The sequence below is a fragment of the Cervus canadensis genome, chromosome 13 (assembly GCF_019320065.1).
Source record: "Cervus canadensis isolate Bull #8, Minnesota chromosome 13, ASM1932006v1, whole genome shotgun sequence".
NCBI lineage: Eukaryota > Metazoa > Chordata > Mammalia > Artiodactyla > Cervidae > Cervus > Cervus canadensis.
Window position 1 is genome coordinate 15,288,792 of NC_057398.1, and position 17,978 is coordinate 15,306,769.

Consider the following 17,978-nt stretch of genomic DNA (forward strand, 5'->3'; position numbering starts at 1 on the left):
AGAGCAAAGAGAGGGGAGAAAGCAAGCTTTTGCTTTCTTATAAGGACACTAATCTCATTTATGAAAGTTCTACCCTTAGGATCTACGGCTCCACCTCCTTATCAGCATGTGAACTTGGGGGAATATAAATAGTCCATATACAGTTGGATTTTTGTCAAGTTTTATGTCTATTTAGATGATCATGGAATTTTTATCTGTTAATAATGATGTGTCACTTTTTATCCCCACGTGTTAAGTGAATCTTAGAATCCTGGGATAAATCCCATTTGGTCATGATGTATAATCCCTCTTCTGTGATGCTGGATTCTGTTTACTAGTATTTTCTTGGGGATTTTTTAATTTATCTTAAGGGATATTGGTCTCTCGTCATTTTGTGATGTTTTTCTGGTTGTGTATCAGGATGATACTTTATAGAATAAGTTGGGAAGCACATCCTCTTCAATTTTTGGTAAGGGTTTGAAATATTTGTGTTAATTCTTTAAATGTCTGGCAGAATTTTGAATTCTTTACAGAAGCTATCTGGTCCTGGACCATGTTTTGGAACTTTTTTTTTTTAATCTTTACAATTTCAGCCTCTTTAACTGTTACAGGTATTCAGAATTTCTATTTCTTGAGTTGGTTTGTTTCTTTTGAGCAATGTGCCCATTTTATCTAGGTTATCTAATTTGTTAATGTATAATTGTTCATAGTATTTTCTTGTAATCCTCTTTATTTCCACAAGACCAGTAGGGATTTCTCCCTCTTTCATTCTTAATTTTAAATAATTTGAGTCTATTCTTTTTTATTTGGCTAAAAGGGTTATCAATTTTGTTCTTTTCCAAAGAACCAACTTTTGGTCTTGCTTTTGTCTTTTCTTCTATTCTCTGTTTCATTTATTTCCTTCTTTATGCTTGCTTTGCATTTAGTTTGCTCTTTTTCCAATTTCTTAAAATGGAAAAGCAGATTATTTAAGATTCTTTTTTTTTAAACATATAGACATTTGTATCTGTAACAAGCCCTCTACTGCATTAGGTGCATCTTGTAAGGTTTGGTATGCTATTTTCATTTTCATTTGTCTCAAAATATTTTCTCATTTCCTCTGTGGTTTCTTTGACTCATTGGCTATCAAGGAGTATATTGTTTAATTTCACATATTTGTGAATTTTCCAAGTTTCCTATCAATTTTTAATTTCATTGTGGTTGTAGAACATACTTTGTATGAATTCAACCATTTAAAATGTACTGAGGCTTTATTTATGGTCTATATATGGTCTTTCTTAGAGAGTCTAACATATGGTCTTTCTTAGAGAATGCTGCACATAGAGTAGAAGAATGTGTGTTTTGCTGATGTTGCCTTTAATTTCAGTGTCAAATTAAAAAAATCATTACCAAAGCAGTGTCAAGGAGTTTTATCCTCTTGTTTTCTTCTAGGACCCTACTATTAATATGAACTTGATGTCTATAAATTGTTAATTATAATCTGTAGGGCAATCACTAATAACTAAAAATATACAGAAATATAAACAAAGGCATTAAGATGTTAAAGTACAAAATATTGAATCCTTATATTGTACACATGAAACTAATGTTATATGTCAATTATATCTCAATAAAAAAATACCAACTTCAATACTATGGAAAAACTTAACCCCTATAGAGCTTTATTCCTTCCCCTTCCTTTGTTCTGTTGTCACACTAATTATTTCTTTATATGCTCTTTATACATTATTTGCTTTTATTGCTTTATGCAGCTATAATTTAAATCAGATAAGGGAAAAACTTATGAACAAAAGAATACTTACACTGTTTATGTTTACCTATCCCAGGTGGCCCTAGTGGTAAAGAACCTGCCTGATAATGCAAGAGACATAAGAGACACGGGTTCAATCCCTGGGTTGGGAAGATCCCCTGGGGGAGGGCATGGCAACCCACTCCAGTATTCTTGCCTGGAGAATCTCGTGGACAGAAGAGCCTGGCAGGCTGCAGTCCATCGGGTCACGAAGAGCAAACATCTGCACTTGCATTTACCAGTGCTTTCGTTTCTTTATGTGGATCTGAGTTATTCTCTGGTTTCCTTTCATGTTAGCCTGAGGGGTTCCCTTTCGCATCTCTCGTAGAGCAGATCTACTAGGGACGCTATTTTTGTTTATCTGGGACACCCTGGTTTTTCCATTTTTGAGGTCTAGCTTGACTGGATACAGCATTCTTGGTTGACAGTCTCTTGAGTCGGCACTTTGAATATGTCAACCTTCTGGCCTCCAAGGTTTCAAGTGAGAATCAGCTAAATTAATCTTACTGAGAATACTTCGTTTGTAGTGAGTCACTTCTCTTGCTGACATGACTCTCTGCTTTTTAATTTTTAGCTCCAAAGGAAAGATGTACACGTGTATGATTCCTCTTATGATTCTTCCCTGTCCTCATTCCTTTCAATGTTTAATAGTATTTAATGTTTCTATTAGCCAGTCTCCTTCATTAGGAAAATACTGTTTCAAAGGTGCCAAGAAACTGATGATACTTAGAACTACGTTGGGTGTTGTGAGGGATACAAAAATATAAAACCTCATCTTGTCTTCACAAAGCTCACAGTGCTACAACACACTACCCTTGAGGAGCTCCTAAGGAGCCCTGCTCAGCGAGCATAAAGGCCCCGGGGAATACACAGACCTCTCCCTCCTGGCTTCTGCGGTGGGGACCTCTCAGTGTGTTAATTTAGGGCCATGTTCTATCTTACAGGGCACTCAACACAAGCCAGCTGAAGGCCCTGAATATTGAGATGCTGCCTGGATATCGAGATCCCTACTCCTCCAGGCCTCTAACCAGGGGTGAAATTGGCTGCTTCCTTAGCCATTACTCTGTCTGGAAAGAGGTGAATAATGCTTCATTCAGATGTGCAGTTCTGTTATGAGAAGGGAGGAGAGTGGGACTATTTTACTGTTGATGAACCTTTGCCGAGATTCCAGTTACGAGCTATTATGTGTTGTGCTACCATACTTTTGACTTTCTAATACCTATTTTGATTAGAGAAATAAGTACCAACTTTTCATAGGGTATCTTCCCTGTGACCTTTACAGGTAATTGACCGGGAGCTGGAGAAGACTCTTGTTATTGAGGATGACGTGCGTTTTGAACATCAGTTTAAAAAGAAGCTGATGAAGCTGATGGATGACATTGATCGAGTTCAGCTGGACTGGGAACTGATGTGAGTGAGAAAACAACAAGCTTTTCTAAGAGTACTGAGAACTCTTTCCGTCCTTTCGGCACTGAGAGCCCCAACTCATAGGAGGTGGGGCTCAAGCTTCCACTTACCTGGCTTTCTTTCCATATATGTTCCCAGAAACAAGAAGTAGGTAGGGGTATTACCCACTGGTTTGGGGGCTTCCCTGGTGGCTCAGATGGTAAAGAACCCACCAGCAATGCAGGAGATCTGGGTTTGATCCCTGGATCGGGAAGATCACTTGGGGAAGGGAATGGCTACCCACTCCAGTATTCTTGCCTGGAGAATCCCATGGACAGAGGAATCTGGCAAAGTCTCAAAGAGTCGGACATGAATGAGTGACTAACACTTTCACTTTTGCATCTATATACTCTTTGGGGTGAGAAAGTATGGTAAATTCTTTGAGACTTGAAATCTGCCTGCAGATCTTGGGTTTTCAGAATGAGCATTTACCTGAAAACACAGCAGAAACCCACCCATGAAGCAGCGTGGTGCATAGGGCGTGTACACGGAGGACCCATGCCAGGTAGACGGGTCACACTTGTGTCACACTTGAGCATCAGCTCCCTGGAGGATGGGTTTCCTCTGCAGTCTCTGATGGAGTGTGTTGGGGGGCGGGGGTTGGAAGGGCAGTGGGAGAGCACCTGTTGGGGAGGGGATCTGTACAAACAGGGAGAACACTGACAGCTGGGTTTGGAGGGTCTGAGGCTATCTTAGGAAAACCAGACTCACCAAGGGAGTCCTGGCTCTGAGCTGACCTTTAGTTAATGCTCGTTGCCTGCTACCTCTGGGAACTGAGCGCGCTCGCTCTCCCTCTCTCATTTTGTTTTTACAATGAGATGACACTTTTTACTTCTCTCCAATGAGGCAGAAAGTTCCCAAGCGTCATATTCACTTGCCAGCTGTGTGTCAAAGGCAATTTCATCAGATCAGAGGCTGTTCCTTTAGCAGCTGCAGCCCACAAACTGTCCCCATTCCTCCCATCTTCGGAGGGAAACTTAACTATGCACTCGGGTGGAATACTTGCTTATTAGAAAATGTACCATTCAGAGCTCAGAGGAAACCTAGTAATGACTCAAGTAACCATGGGAATTAGACCCAGGACTATGTAATAAAAGGACTGGCTCCCTGTCGGGTACCAGTCATGTGATGAGATTCTGCACTGTCTCTTCTGATCGTTGTCTCTAGAATCCTCTAGGAGTTCTCGCACCTCAGGCTTTCTGAGTCTGTGGCCCTGCAGCCTGTGGTTAAGGCCCCACAGGCATGGAGCTTGAAAGCTATTTCATGCTTATGTGACATGTACAAAGGCAACTTTCACTTAAGCCTTGGATTCAGAGGACTGGATTTGGGGAGTCTAAGGCTTAGAATTGACATACATCCTTGTTCACTTGTAGTCTGGTTGATGCATTTCTCAGGAAAGAATACCAACGGATCCAAGAAAGAAGAGTTATTGTTCTGATAAGGATACAGCGAACAGAGCAGGGTAGATGTTTTCTAAATTTCCATCACTGATCAAGTGCAAGTGTTCCATTGAAATCTGTTATCTAATCACAAAGAATTATAGCTGTTTCCAATTTTTCACATCTCACTTTATAAAATGAATAAAGCAAATGTATTTAAACTCAAAATATGAAAGCATATAGGCTGTCTGTGACAGCAATATTAAATTTCTCCAGAAAAAGGAAACAGTAAGTGGGGGAAAATAGAACAAGCCATTGAAATCATCTGGGGCAGCATGTCCAATAGAAATATGTGAGATGTATCATTTAAAATTTTCTGTGTGTGCTCAGGCATATCTGATTCTTTGCTACCCCAGGGACTGTAGCCCACCAGGCTCCTCTGTCCATGGGATTTTCCAGGCAAGAATACTGGAGTAGGTTGCCATTTCCTCCTCCAGAGGATCTTCCCAACCCAGGGATCAAGTCTGTATCTCTTGTGCCTCCTGAATTGGCAGGTGAAGTCTTTACCACTGCACCATCTGGGAAGCCACATCATTTAAAATTTTCTAGTAATCATATTAAAAAGATAAAAATAGGTGAAATTAATTTTAATAATACATTTTATTTAATCTAACATATCCAACTATTATTTTAACATATAATCAGTATTTTAAAACTATTAATGAATTAGTCTATATTCTTTTTTCATTCAGTCTTCAAAATCCAATATGTATTTAATGCATACAACACACCTTAGTCCATATGCTAAATTTTCAACTGCTGAAGTAAACTGTAGCCCTACCAAAATAATACATTTTGAAGAAGAGAAAAAATATTTTACACATCTTCAATTTTAAAATTACAGTTTAAATTTACTATAGCAAGTCGAGTATAAGCTTAATTCCTCAGTCACTCTGTTCACAATTCAGGTGCTCAGTAGGATTTTCTCTTTCACTTGATACATGAAAGAAATTCAGGCTATTTGTTTTTAAGAGGCTGTGGTTGAGAGTTGGCTATATTTATCTCCAGAAGAACTGAAGGTGAACACAGACTTATTCTATATATTCTAGGATGTTTCAACAAGGAGGATAGCTTAAATATTGAAAGAGATGGTTTTTAGAGCAAAATAGAGGAATTCAGCTTTCTCTGACAGGCCGAAAGCCATATCTCCTCAACTTGGTCCAGGCAAGCAGAAACAACTAGGCTCTAGACAAAAGCAATGGATCACAGATCCATGGGTAGACTAGGGATGGGGAGAATGGTTGAGGGTACATTCTGTGTTGCAGAAGTAGTTAATGGAGGACAGACCCCGGAGAAGCATGGGCAGAGATGGGTGAGGGAAAGCAAACTGCACAAGTGTTGCCATTCATTCTTCCCCAGAGGAAACACTCTTGAGCTACTCTTGGGTTCCTAGGTCTTTCACTTTGGACTATGTCTTTTCCAAAGCATTTTCTTTCTTGTGTTTACCACCAGCATTTGGAGAGCTGTGCAGAAAATATCAAGTCAACAGACTGAAACTCTAGGGACTTGAAAGCAAACTTGGGATTCTCACATCTGGTCTTTGTTGTCCCCTTCCAATCTCTATAAACACAGCTGAAAATCCTATACTACGTTTGGGAAATGATCTGAAAAAAATCTGCTTTTTGTCACGAAATTTTTAAGAGATTTTTTTTTTATATTGGAGTATAGTTGATTTACAATGTTGTGTTAGTTTTGGGTATATAGCAAAGTGATTCATTTATATTTGAGATTCTTTTCCCATATAGGTTATTACAAAATATCTTGAGTGTAGTTCCCTGTGCTGTATAGTAGGTCCTTGTTGATTATCTACTGTATACATAATAGTGTGTATGTGTTAATCCCAACCTCCTAATTTATCCGCCCCCCACCTTATCCTTTTGGTAACCATAAGTTTGTTATCTAAGTCTGTGACTTATATTTTGTAAATAAGTTTGTGTACATCATTTTTTCAGATTCTATGTGTAAGTGATATCATATGATATTTGTCTCTTTCTGTCTGACTTAATTCACTTAGTATGATAATCTTTAAGTTCATCCATGGTTCTACAAATAGTATTATTTCATTCTTTTTTATGGTTGAATAATGTTCCATTGTGTATATGTACCACATCTTCTTTACCCATTCTTCTGTTGATGGAAATTTAGGTTGCTTCCATGTCCTGGCTATTATAAATAGTGCTGCTATGAATACTGGGTGCATGTATCTCTTCAAATTATGGTTTTCTCTGGTTATATGCCCAGGAATGAGATTGCTAGATCATGTGGCAGTTCTATTTTAGTTTTTTAAGTAAAAAAACTTGAAAAATTTCATATCCTACAACTTTACCAAATTCATCGAGTTCTAGTAGTTTTTGGTAGCGTCTTTAGGATTTCTCATGTATAGTATCATACCATTTGCAACAGTGACAGTTTAACTTCTTTTCTAGTTTGGATTCCCTTTATTTCTTTTTCTTCTCTGATCACTGTGGAGGACTTCTGAAACTATGTTGAATAAAAGTGGTGAGAGTGAACATCCTTGTCTTGTTCCTGATCTTAGAGGAAATGTTCTCAGCTTTTCATCTTTGAGAAAGATGCTAGCTGTGGATTTGTCATATTTGGCCTTTATTATGTTGAGGTAGGTTTCCTCTATGCCTGCTTTCTGGAGAGTTTGTTTTTTTTTTTTCTTGAAAATGGGTGTTGAATTTTGTCAAAGTCTTTTTTTCTGAATATATTGAGATGATCATGTTTTTATTCCTTTAAATATTATTTTAATAGTGTTTATATTCATTTGCTCACACTAGTGAGTATTCCTTGGTATCTCTGTCACCAGTGTCCTTGTCCCCACACTAAATCATAGCCACTCCCCCGCCTCCCCAGGAGACACTCCAAGACCATCAGGTGGCTTTGTCTCACACTCCTCTGAAGCCACTGCTTTTGCCCAGGTCCTGCTGTGAACGAGACTTTGTGTGCATCCTCCAGGAGTGGAGCTTCTGTTTCCCCCATTGCTGCAGAGTTCTTGCAATCAAGGCCCCTGGCCTTGAAAGCTGAGGGCTCTGAGGACTCCTCCTCTTGATGGCAGACCCCCAGACTGGGGAGCCTGACATGAGGTTCAGAACTCTCACCCCTGTGGGAGAACTTATGAGAAATAATTATTTTTCCCCTTTGTGAATCATCCACCTGGTGGGTAGAGGATTTGATGCTATCACGAATGTGCCCCTCCTTCCATCTCATTGTGACTTCTTTGTATTCGGGTGTAGAATATCTTTGTTGGTAGGTTCTGGTCTTTTTTGTCGATTGTCATTCAGCAGTTAGTTGTGATATTGGTGTTTTTGTGAGAGGAAGTGGGCTCGAGTCCTTCTACTCCACCATCTCGTCTCTAACTTCTGAAAGATCTTTTAGTCTCTGCATTTCAACTTTCAGACCTTAACAGCCTGCTAGGCAAGGATAGTTGGGCTATTGATAAGTGGAACCACAGAAATGGCCTGATTGATGGAAGATGGTGACAACCATGATTGATGTGCTGTGCCCTGTCGTGTGATACATTGAAATAAGACACAGTTGGTGCAAGCTTTCAAAAGTGTCTGCAAAGCTGTGCTCCATTCTTATGGACGTCTAATACTCAAATTGGAATTTTCTCCTCCACCCGTTTCCTTTTAGTTATATTGGTAGGAAGAGGATGCAAGTAAAAGAACCAGAGAAAGCTGTGCCCAATGTGGTAAATCTGGTTGAAGCTGACTATTCCTACTGGACACTTGGCTACGTCATCTCTCTGGAAGGAGCACAGAAGCTGGTTGGAGCAGATCCTTTTGGGAAGATGCTACCAGTGGATGAGTTTCTGCCAATCATGTACAACAAGCATCCTGTGTGAGTTGCCCTGAACTGCCTGCCTATCCCTTAAGCATAATTCATTCATGAATTATGCTGCTTGGTTTGGGGTAATACTTGGTATTTTTAAAAGGGGACTCCTTTCCTAAATGATTTTTCCATAATCATGACAAGAGAGGCCAACTCGAGTGATTACCCCCTTTTACAAACAGGGGATAGAAGGCAGAAATGGTGAGTCTTGCATAGGAGTCCTCTTTAATACCCAGTGAGTAGCTTAACTGCACATAATATGCTTGGTCCTCTTATCTTTGATTTTCTTACTTCCATAAACCCATACACCTCAAGGTGAAGGTCATCTTCCTAAGCACCTCAAATTTTTCAGTTTGTTTTAGTTCATTGTGTATACTCTTGGCCAGGCAGTGACTCACAAGCTAGTCAGGAACCCAGACTCACGAACAGTCATTGTGATATATTGTGATACCTACAACCACAGAGATGTGTTAGAGGCTCAGGAAGAGTGGAGATGGCCTCTGAGCTGGGCGTCCACAGAAGAAGACAGTGTGATGATCAGTGACCGTAGTTCCGTTAGACCTAGTGCTTGTATCAAGAAGATGGTAAATGATGGGTTTATGTTTCAGTCTCCCCAGGAACCTGTGAGCCTCTGAGACAGGAACCATCTTTTATCTCTGTGTCCTTAGAGTCTAGGCCAAATTCTACCCATGCTAACTGCTTGATCAATGCTTCCTAAATTCGTTAATGGAGCAGGAGACCAGGTTCTAACCTTGGCTCCTTCTCTCATTGCTGAGTGGTCTCCTCCCTAGATGGTCTTCTTTGTAGCAGTTCAGTGTTCTTATCCTGCATCTTGCCCATTTTGTCTCCTGTCCTCAGTAAAAAAGGACAGCATGTCAGAGACCAATTTTTATCTCTGCTACCTGACAGAAACATGGAGGTCAACCATCATCCTCTTAACAGAAAGGAAATTGAAACTTAGCTGCTGAGCAGATGTCACCTCATGTAATCGGCAGAGGAGCCCTGGGAGAGGGCTCCTTGTCCCTTCATTTACACTCACAGGTTGCTGGACTGCAAAGCCAAGCTGGTGTGCCTCCAAGCTTACACCACATCACTCACACCTTCACTCCAGCTCCCAGCCGTCTCATTCACTAATCCAGGATCAAAGCATTTTCTACAAAGTGATCACTTTATTTATTATTATAGTCCAACAGAGCTTAAACCTTAATTTTTAGAACAAGACCTGAAATTCGTTTTTAAGCTACTCTATCTAAATTTGAATCTTCCCTGTAGCTTAGTCAGTAAAGAATCTGCCTACAATGCAGGAGACCTGGGTTCGATTCCTGGGTCGGGAAGATCCCCTGGAGAAGGAAATGGCAACCCACTCCAGCATTCTTGTCTGGGAAATCCCATGGACAGAGGAGCCTGGCGGGCTATAGTCCATGGGGTTGCAAGAGTCAGACATGACTTAGTGACTAAACCACCATCCAAATTTAACAGAAATACCCTGACCTTTTTCTTTGTGTATTTGTTTACATCATCTGAAAGTCTTAAAAAAAAATTCTGTTGTGATTGTAGGCTAAAGTTTTCCATAAAGGACGCAATTTAAAAAATAATCAAATCCATGAGAATTTAGGAGGTAACAAGCAAGACCCTTTTCCCCTGTTCTGTAAGTGTTCTGCCCCCTCACCCACTTGTCCACTTCTTGTTTTCAGTGCTGAGTACATGGAGCATTATGAATCCAGGGACTTGAAAGCCTTCTCTGCAGAACCCTTGCTCATCTACCCAACGCACTACACAGGACAGCCGGGGTATCTGAGTGACACGGAGACCTCTACCATCTGGGACAATGAGACGGTGGCCACTGACTGGGACAGGACACATGCCTGGAAGTCCCGGAAGCAAAGTCGCATCCACCGCAATGCAAAGAACACAGAGGCCCTGCCACCACCAGCCTCCCTGGACACTGCACCTTCAAGAGATGAGCTATGAAGGCTCCATGGAGGGGCTACTACACTTGGGTTTTCCTAACGGGCCAATCATCTGTTTGCTCCAGTGTCTTTTAATGGTTACGGTGACCTAACCAAAGTGGTCTAATGTGATTAATGAAAATTGATATATTTTTTGACAGGGGAAGAAAATAGGGAAACTAAACCCAAATCTCCTAGGATGGCTAGAAGATAGGCTTTCTGGCCACCATTAGGATGAACTTCAACCCAGACACCTTGTCCTTCAGTTCATTACCCATGTGATACTGGTTCCCACATTAACGCTGAATGGCATAGCTCAGAGATGCTCACTCAAGGGAAAGGTGATCACCAACGCTATCACATCAATAAATGGGTAGGCCCGGCAGCCTACCCAACTGGACCATATCTATTGGTCTGGTGGGCCCGTTTTATGTCATAGATGTGACCTTGAAAATTTGAGTACGTTCCAAGTTTGGTGGTGGGGGGTTGGAGGGCAGAAATCAAATAATTTAAAAATCAAATTAATCGGGCTTTTTCTTTAAAGACATATGTCATGAGCCTTATTGCAAAGTGAGCTTTGCATCTTAGTCTCCGTTATCCAACAGAGAATGGGTATTTGGGTCTGTCTGAGACTTGGCCTTTGACTATCATGACAGCTGAAGCTCTCAGAGAGAGCTGTCCAGTTTGCCATGTGGATATATTGAATATAGTTTCATAGATATTTGAGGGTGTGTGTAGCTATTTGAAGAAAACACTCAAGCTTTGGCCTTCTTTATTATGGTCACTTGAGTTGGGATGCTCTATTTATGAAGATAAATTTAATATATAAGAGGCCAGCACTGGTCTATAATTGCTGTCCCAGGGGTTCATGTGCTGCCCCAGCAGGTCAGACTCTCCCATCCACCCTGAGCCTGGGAGTGAATTGCAGGCATGAGTTTCATGAGTCTGTTAAGAAACAGAGCACATATTCAGGCCGGCAACTGTCCTTGCCTGGGATTTTCATTCTATTTTGAATTATTTATTTTTACAAAATGTTGGGGGATGGGGGAGAGTCTGCAGGATAATGCAGAGAAACAGATGCATCAGGCTTTCATCACTCCTGGGAAGTGGTCAGTGTAGACTTGTTGGTTCTAGAACCTGGTTTTTCTGCATTTCCCAGGCCTGTTGAATGGGAGAATCTAACCTTCTGGAAACAAATGATTCTCCACTTCAGGTGAGAGACCTTGGCTAGAAACAATGGACTGATCAATTGACGTAGGCCAACACCCAGGGAAGCTCTTAGAGTCACGATCCTGGGCAGACCATCTCTCTGCTTTCTCCGTAAGTGGATTTTATGTAAAATGCAGAGTTGGCCTACATCATCTCTTCCAGTGCTGCCGTCTGTGATATCTCATGATGGTTTGCTTTAGGTTTCTGTTCTCAAGCCCACAAGCAGTAAAACAGTCTCCAGAGATCCCCGCCCCAAGCATCCTGTCCACACCGGCTCCTCTCCCCGTGTCCTGGGTGTTGGACTCTGAGCTTCATGCTTGGAAACAGAGCCCCAGGGCGGCCTTGCCAAGTGTACCCATGAGGGTACTGCTGACTGCTCCCCATGAAGACCCCCGGCTGCAGGACAACCAGGCAGCTTCCCCTGACAGAACGCCAGCCTTGGCCTTCCCTCTTGACATATGGTTGGTTCTTCTTCACTGACCAGTGAGCCAGGAGACGGAGGAGGGGGATCTCAGCCGACTCTGATTTTTATTGCTTAGATGTGGCAGTCAGAACTTGATTCTTTGTCTAGAGAAACAGAGCATCTGAAGAGCTAGTGAAAAACCCTTAGGTGGTTCCTAAGGTTTCCTTGGGTATTTTGTATTTTGCTTGAATATTTGAGTGCGTGCAAGTGTGCATGAATTTTATGTTTGTTTTTTTTTTTTTTGGTAAAGGGGGTGGGAGGTGGCTGAGGTATTAGGAGTGGAAATGAAGGCAGATTGAATTAATTTTTGTGTGGTTTTGTTTAATAGAGAACATTGGTGTTTGTTTTTTTCTTTTCCCCTGTCAGCTGGTCTGGTGGGTTTATGAATTCTTATTCTTAAAAGACGTTGTTCATAAATTCTAGAATTTTAGCTTTAGGACTGTTCTACTGTGAATAAAGTTCTGGCTTTGTCAGCCCAGCCTTTGTTTCTCTTCACTCAGGTCTAGAATCCCAAGCAATGTTCTTTTGTGAACGTTGTGAACTGCATATCCAGCATTTCTTTAAAAAAAAAAAAAAAAATCACCAGTTCAGCAGTCCAGGGATTCCTTGACCTCATTACTCTTCCCCTCCCTCCCTTCTAGCCTTAAGTCAAGACATTTGACCTTGGCAGTGTCAGAGGACTTTGCCTCCAGCCATGGCACCTGCTGTCTGCCTCTGGAAGTTAAGCCCTCTCTGGATCTTGAGATGCAAGGTGGAATCTTCTGGATGGACAACCTTGACTTCAGCGGTGCTGGTGCTGCTGAGCGTGGACTGAGCGTCTTCCATCTGCAGAGGACACACTGCCGGGCCTTGCTTTGTTCACCGGGGCCTGCTGCAGGGACTCTGGGAAGCAAGAGGGCATCCCAGCCTCCTCTACTGTCTGATGCTCTGTTGTTTCAGGGTGGGGAAGTGGTAAATGACTTGCCTTCTAGAGCTTGTTGTGAAATTAAAGAATAATGTGCAACCCTGTGATTGTTCATTGGTTCCTCCAGCGCTGGTCAACAGCCCACACTGCTGGAATTTCCAGGTTTGCCCTGGCCCAAGGATGTCGGAGGCCAGAGATAATCATCACTTTATTGTGCAAAGAAGAGAGAGTAGTCACCAGCCTTCCTGGCCAGTTGGGGGATGTTTTAGACTGCTGAAGAGGTGGGTAAGCCAGAGAGCATTCTAAGGTACAGAGAGACAGGAGTCCCCAGTGGGAGGATGATGAGGGAGAATTCATCTTGCATTTCTGTGCTGTTGATCAGCCTGTTCATCAAAAGATACTGAGACGCCTGTCCCAGGCCAAAGAGCTTTATCTTGGGGCAAAAACGGGAGAACCCATGTTGGCCTCAGTGACCCCTTTGAATTTCAGGTCAAGCTCCCCCCGGACCTCAGAATCCGGGTGTGAGCACTACCTTGTTTCAGGCCCTGGGCTGGGCACTGAGATGCTCGGAGATCTAGGAAAGGTGCCTGCTGCTGTGGGGTCCGTGGTCCAGGAGAGCTGCTGTGTATAGCCGGATGGTTGTTTTCAGAGGCTGAAACGAAAGTGACCGTAGAACCCACGGAACTTGGTTGTGGCCAAGGAGGTGGGCCATCGAGGGGGCAGCTTTGCTGGGAATGTGACCATTGTGTTGGGTTTGGGAGCAAAAATGAAAGTTTAGGAGAGGGAGGAGAGTTGGGCACAGAGGGTGGGGAGGCTTTCAGGCACTGTGATGGTGTGGGGCTGTGAAAGGGCCTCCTGGGGAGTGATGGGGAGTGGGACAGGATGGAAGAGTCAGCTATGTGTTGGAGTTATTGACAGGTAACAGTCAACAGGTAACAGTCTTGAGACCCAGGGATGATGGCAAGGCATGGCCGCTACCCCTCCACGCTGGGCTGTCCTCGTGAATGCAGAGGCCATTGTTCCTGGGGGAATTCTACATTTGGTTTTTCTCCTGACAGACAATGCAGAGACTTCCAGTCAAAGGTTGGTGTCTGAAACAAAATTTCCATTCAGCTACACACTTGGGAATCTTTTCACTTCTAGTTGGAGCAAATCCATCTAATTAGTAGCTGTAAAATAACGATGAGTCTTCCCAAGAGGCTTCTACATTGTGCTTTTGAGACACTCTTTCCAAGTAAGTGATCTCTATGACTGACAAGTCAATTCACCAAGGCTTTAACTAATGGCAAAGTGAGAGTGAAAGTGAGGCTGGTCATCTGGTAAGATAGCGTGTTATGGGTGATACAGTCAGCACAGGCAGCCTTGGAAATAATCATTTCACCGGAGTTTTATGTTTGGTGGTGGTGTTCGTTATTTCAGAGAGAACCTCCCTCCCCTGGAGATGTTCTGATTAAATGTGTCAGAGGGTGGGGAGACGTGAGGAGAGAGCAGTGGACATGGGAGGGGCTCCCCTCTGAGTAGGCTGGTGGTGGCCCTGAGTCAAGGCGGCTGCTGAAACAAGGCTGAAGAGTCTGGTCAGTGGTGACCAATGCATTGTTTTTGGCTTTGTTTTTGCTTGCTTGAAAGAGACAGAAATAATGATGGTGGGTTTCAGTACAATGTGTTAACAACAGATTACCTAGAAATTGTGCCTTCTCTTTTTTTAAGAGTTTTTTAAATTGAAATGTAGTTGATTTACAATGCTGTTTTAGTTTCAAGTGTAGTAAAGTGATTCAGTTATACATATGTGTGGTTTTTTTTTTCTCTTTCGTTCTTTTCATTTTAAGATATTGAATATAGTTCCCTATTTTATACAGTAGGTCCCTTTTCTGGTTATCTATTTTGTATAGAGTAGTGTGTATATATTAATCCCAAACTCCTAATTTATCCCTCCCGCCTACCAAGATTTAGCATTTTCTATATGAATGGGCTCATTTTAGCTACTTCCTTCTGAGAGGTAGGCAGGACAATGTAGCTATTAATTGTTCCCCATGCATAGGGCTTGTTTAAATACAAGTTAAAAGCATCCCTTGGCATACAAACAGTATATTTTCCTCTAGCTTTCAAGAATGCCCACAGTTTTATAAAATGAACTTTACCAGAATAGGTGATGCGAAGATCTGTAGATGAAAGGGAAGTTCCATTGTGTTCTGGGGTAAAGGTTTCAAGTTGTAGTAAAGAGAACCCTTGATTGCTCAGCAGTGCAAGTGAACGTTTGAAGTTGACGGGAGCAGAGTGTCTTTTATGACATTTTGCTTAAGGAATCACTGTCCCCTGAAGACACTTCTGTTTTTCCCTATGACCTCTGGTTCCCCACATAGCATAGTATCTTTTCCAATAGTTTTTTTTCCCATGTCAGGGAAGTTTTTAGCTATTATCTCTTCAAATATCTTCTTAGACCCCTTCTCTCTTTTCTTCTTCTGGGACCCTTATAATGTGAATGTTGATGTGCTTGAGGTTGCCCCAGAGGTCTCTTAGACTGTCCTTTCTTTTCATTCTTTCTTCTTTGTTTCTGTTCTATGGCAGTGATTTTCACCACTCTGTCTACCGCTCATTTATGCATTCTTCTGCCTCATTTATTCTGCTATTGATTGCTTCCAGTGTATTTTTCATTTCAGTTATCGTATCTTCAACTCTGATTATTCTTTATTTTTTCTAATTCTTCATTAAAAACTTAAAACTCTTTGCTCCATGCATCCATTCTTTTCCTGAGTTCTTGGATCCTCTTTACAATCATTACTCTGAACTCATTCTCAGGGAAGTTGCAGTCCATGGGGTCGCAAAGTGTCAAGACACAACTAAGTGACTGAACTGAACTGACATCCCTTAGTTCTTCTTCTGGGGTTTTATCTGGTTCCTCTGTCTGGAACATAGTCCTCTGTTGTCTCATTTTGTCTAAACTTCTATTTGTATTTTTGTGCATGTGGACGGTTAGTCATGCTTCCAACCTTGGTGAAGCGGCCCTCTGTATGGGATATCCTATGTGACCCAGCAGTACACTCCCCTCTTGGCGCTCAAGAGCCAGGGGCCTGCTGGTCTCAGGATAGGTTCTGACTTGTGTTTTTTAGGCTCAGTTCCACATGCTGTAGGAAATGTATATTTCTTGCTTCTGGTGTCTGCCCCCTTGTGGGTAAGGCTGGGCTAGAGGCTTGTGCAGGCTTCCTGGCAGGAGGAGAAAATGGTACCTTCTCTTATCATGTGCCTGGAATGAGGAAATGGCTTGAATTGCAGCAAGAATAGTTTAGGTGTGCTTTCAGGAATATTTGACAGAATTACTAAATACCGAATGGGATTCCAAGGCAAGTGGTGGAATGGCTCCATTAAAATTTGTTGTTGGGCCAGAAAGTGGCTTCCTCTCTGGTCTGTGAATTTACCTAGAAGGGCCTGTCTTATACCCACAGGTGTATTGACATGGAGATGATCTTAGTTTAAGATTATTCTGCTACACTAGGCAGGCAGCTCACAGCCCAAAGCCACCTTCTTGCATGTCTTCAAAAAGGATGGAAAGAATGAAGAATCATCTCTGAGAACTGGTTTTGTCTCTATTTTTAATTCACTGCGTTTATTTTTCTGCCCCTCCCTGGCATTTCTTCAGCTTGGTTTCTCGGCTGTGGGCACTTTGACCAAATCTCCATGTCTGAACACCAGCTGCGTGGCCCTGCTGGTCCAGACGAGGCTTCTCCGGTGCTTCCTCTTCTAGGGGAATGAGTCTGGGCTCTTGCTCATGGGGGAACGTGATTTTTTTCAGTGCTCTGGACAGCCCTCTCTCCTTGTTCTTCGGAGACCTTAGAAAATAACTCGTAACAAAGTGTCCTCTCCCAAAGAGAACAGACAGTTTGGGGAAGCCCTTCACATAGGAGTTGAGATGTCTGTGTTGATGGTGTGGTCTGAAGGGTTTTAACTACTTTGTAAAATGCCAGCGTGAACTGTGAAGACTTGAAGGGGATATTACTGTTCAGAACGGACATCAGGAGGAAACCATGCCCATAGCGTGAGCAGGGAGGGGACAGAAGAGGAATGCAGGCCTTAGGGCATTAGAGGGGAGAGGAAAGAGGCGGGGCACAGCACAGGGGTTTGAGTCCAGGAGAAAGGAGCAAGACCAGGGGGATAAGAAAACAGACTCACCCCCATTGTTGGTGGAGAATTAAGGCCAGCACACAGGCCAGAAAGGGGGCGGTGGCGAGGGCAGGGAACCAGAGTGACAAAATAGTAGAAAAGAGGCTTGGAATGGAAGTGGCGACCCTGGCCCTTAATATGACTCTTTAATCCTTGCGATCCGGCCACAGTGCAGAGGTGAGGCGGCGGTGAGCTGGACAGCCTGCAAAGGAACGGTGGGATGCCCGGGCCCCCCTGATGCCTGTGGAACAGCAACGACTCTGTCCTGCATGTGAGGCATCCCTGGACAGAGGGAGGGTCAGAGCAGACAGCCCCATCCTGCAGGGGAAGATCCAGGTCCAGGTGGAGACAGGAGGGAGGAGAAAGGAACGGGGGGGCGGCGCTCAGCTTCTGGTGAGAGAATGGTCCTTCCCTGACCGCAGAGGGAAGCCAGGAAGGTGGGGGCCCTGATGGAAGTCACTGTAGGTTCCAGGGGGGGAATGCTCCAGCTCAGGGCTGCTTCCTGGGGGCAGCGGCTCCCTTTCCAGTGTGTCCAGCAAGGGTCCCTGTGCTGCCACGGCCCCACCAGGAGGCGCTGCGGTCGGTGAGACCCACACTCCCCTGCCCCCTCTCTTTGGAGCAGGGCTGTGGAGCAGGCTGCAGGAGCCCCCTGGCTGCCCTCCAACTCCATGAGTCAGTCTTTCTGCCAAAAGCAGCCGCAGGCTCGATTTTCCCAGGGTGCCGTTCAGGCATCTGTGGGCCCACCTCTGAGTGTCACGTGTGCCCCATGTGGCTGCTCACTGGGCAAGGAGGCTTCCCAGGAATACCAGCA

The 17,978-nt window shown here is 43.2% G+C and overlaps 1 protein-coding gene across 2 annotated transcripts in view; it reads left to right on the forward strand.

The window, feature by feature from the left end:
* The window catches only part of COLGALT2 (collagen beta(1-O)galactosyltransferase 2), a 133,274-nt gene extending 120,163 nt beyond the window's left edge, over positions 1 to 13,111 (forward strand). For both annotated transcript variants that reach the window (XM_043485329.1, XM_043485330.1), the window contains exons 9-12: positions 2,713 to 2,845; positions 3,051 to 3,178; positions 8,290 to 8,496; positions 10,182 to 13,111. In XM_043485329.1, the coding sequence (XP_043341264.1) occupies positions 2,713 to 2,845; positions 3,051 to 3,178; positions 8,290 to 8,496; positions 10,182 to 10,458 (745 nt within the window). In that variant the 3' untranslated portion in view covers positions 10,459 to 13,111. The remainder of the gene's footprint in view (positions 1 to 2,712; positions 2,846 to 3,050; positions 3,179 to 8,289; positions 8,497 to 10,181) is intronic.
* Positions 13,112 to 17,978: the final 4,867 nt, after the last annotated feature.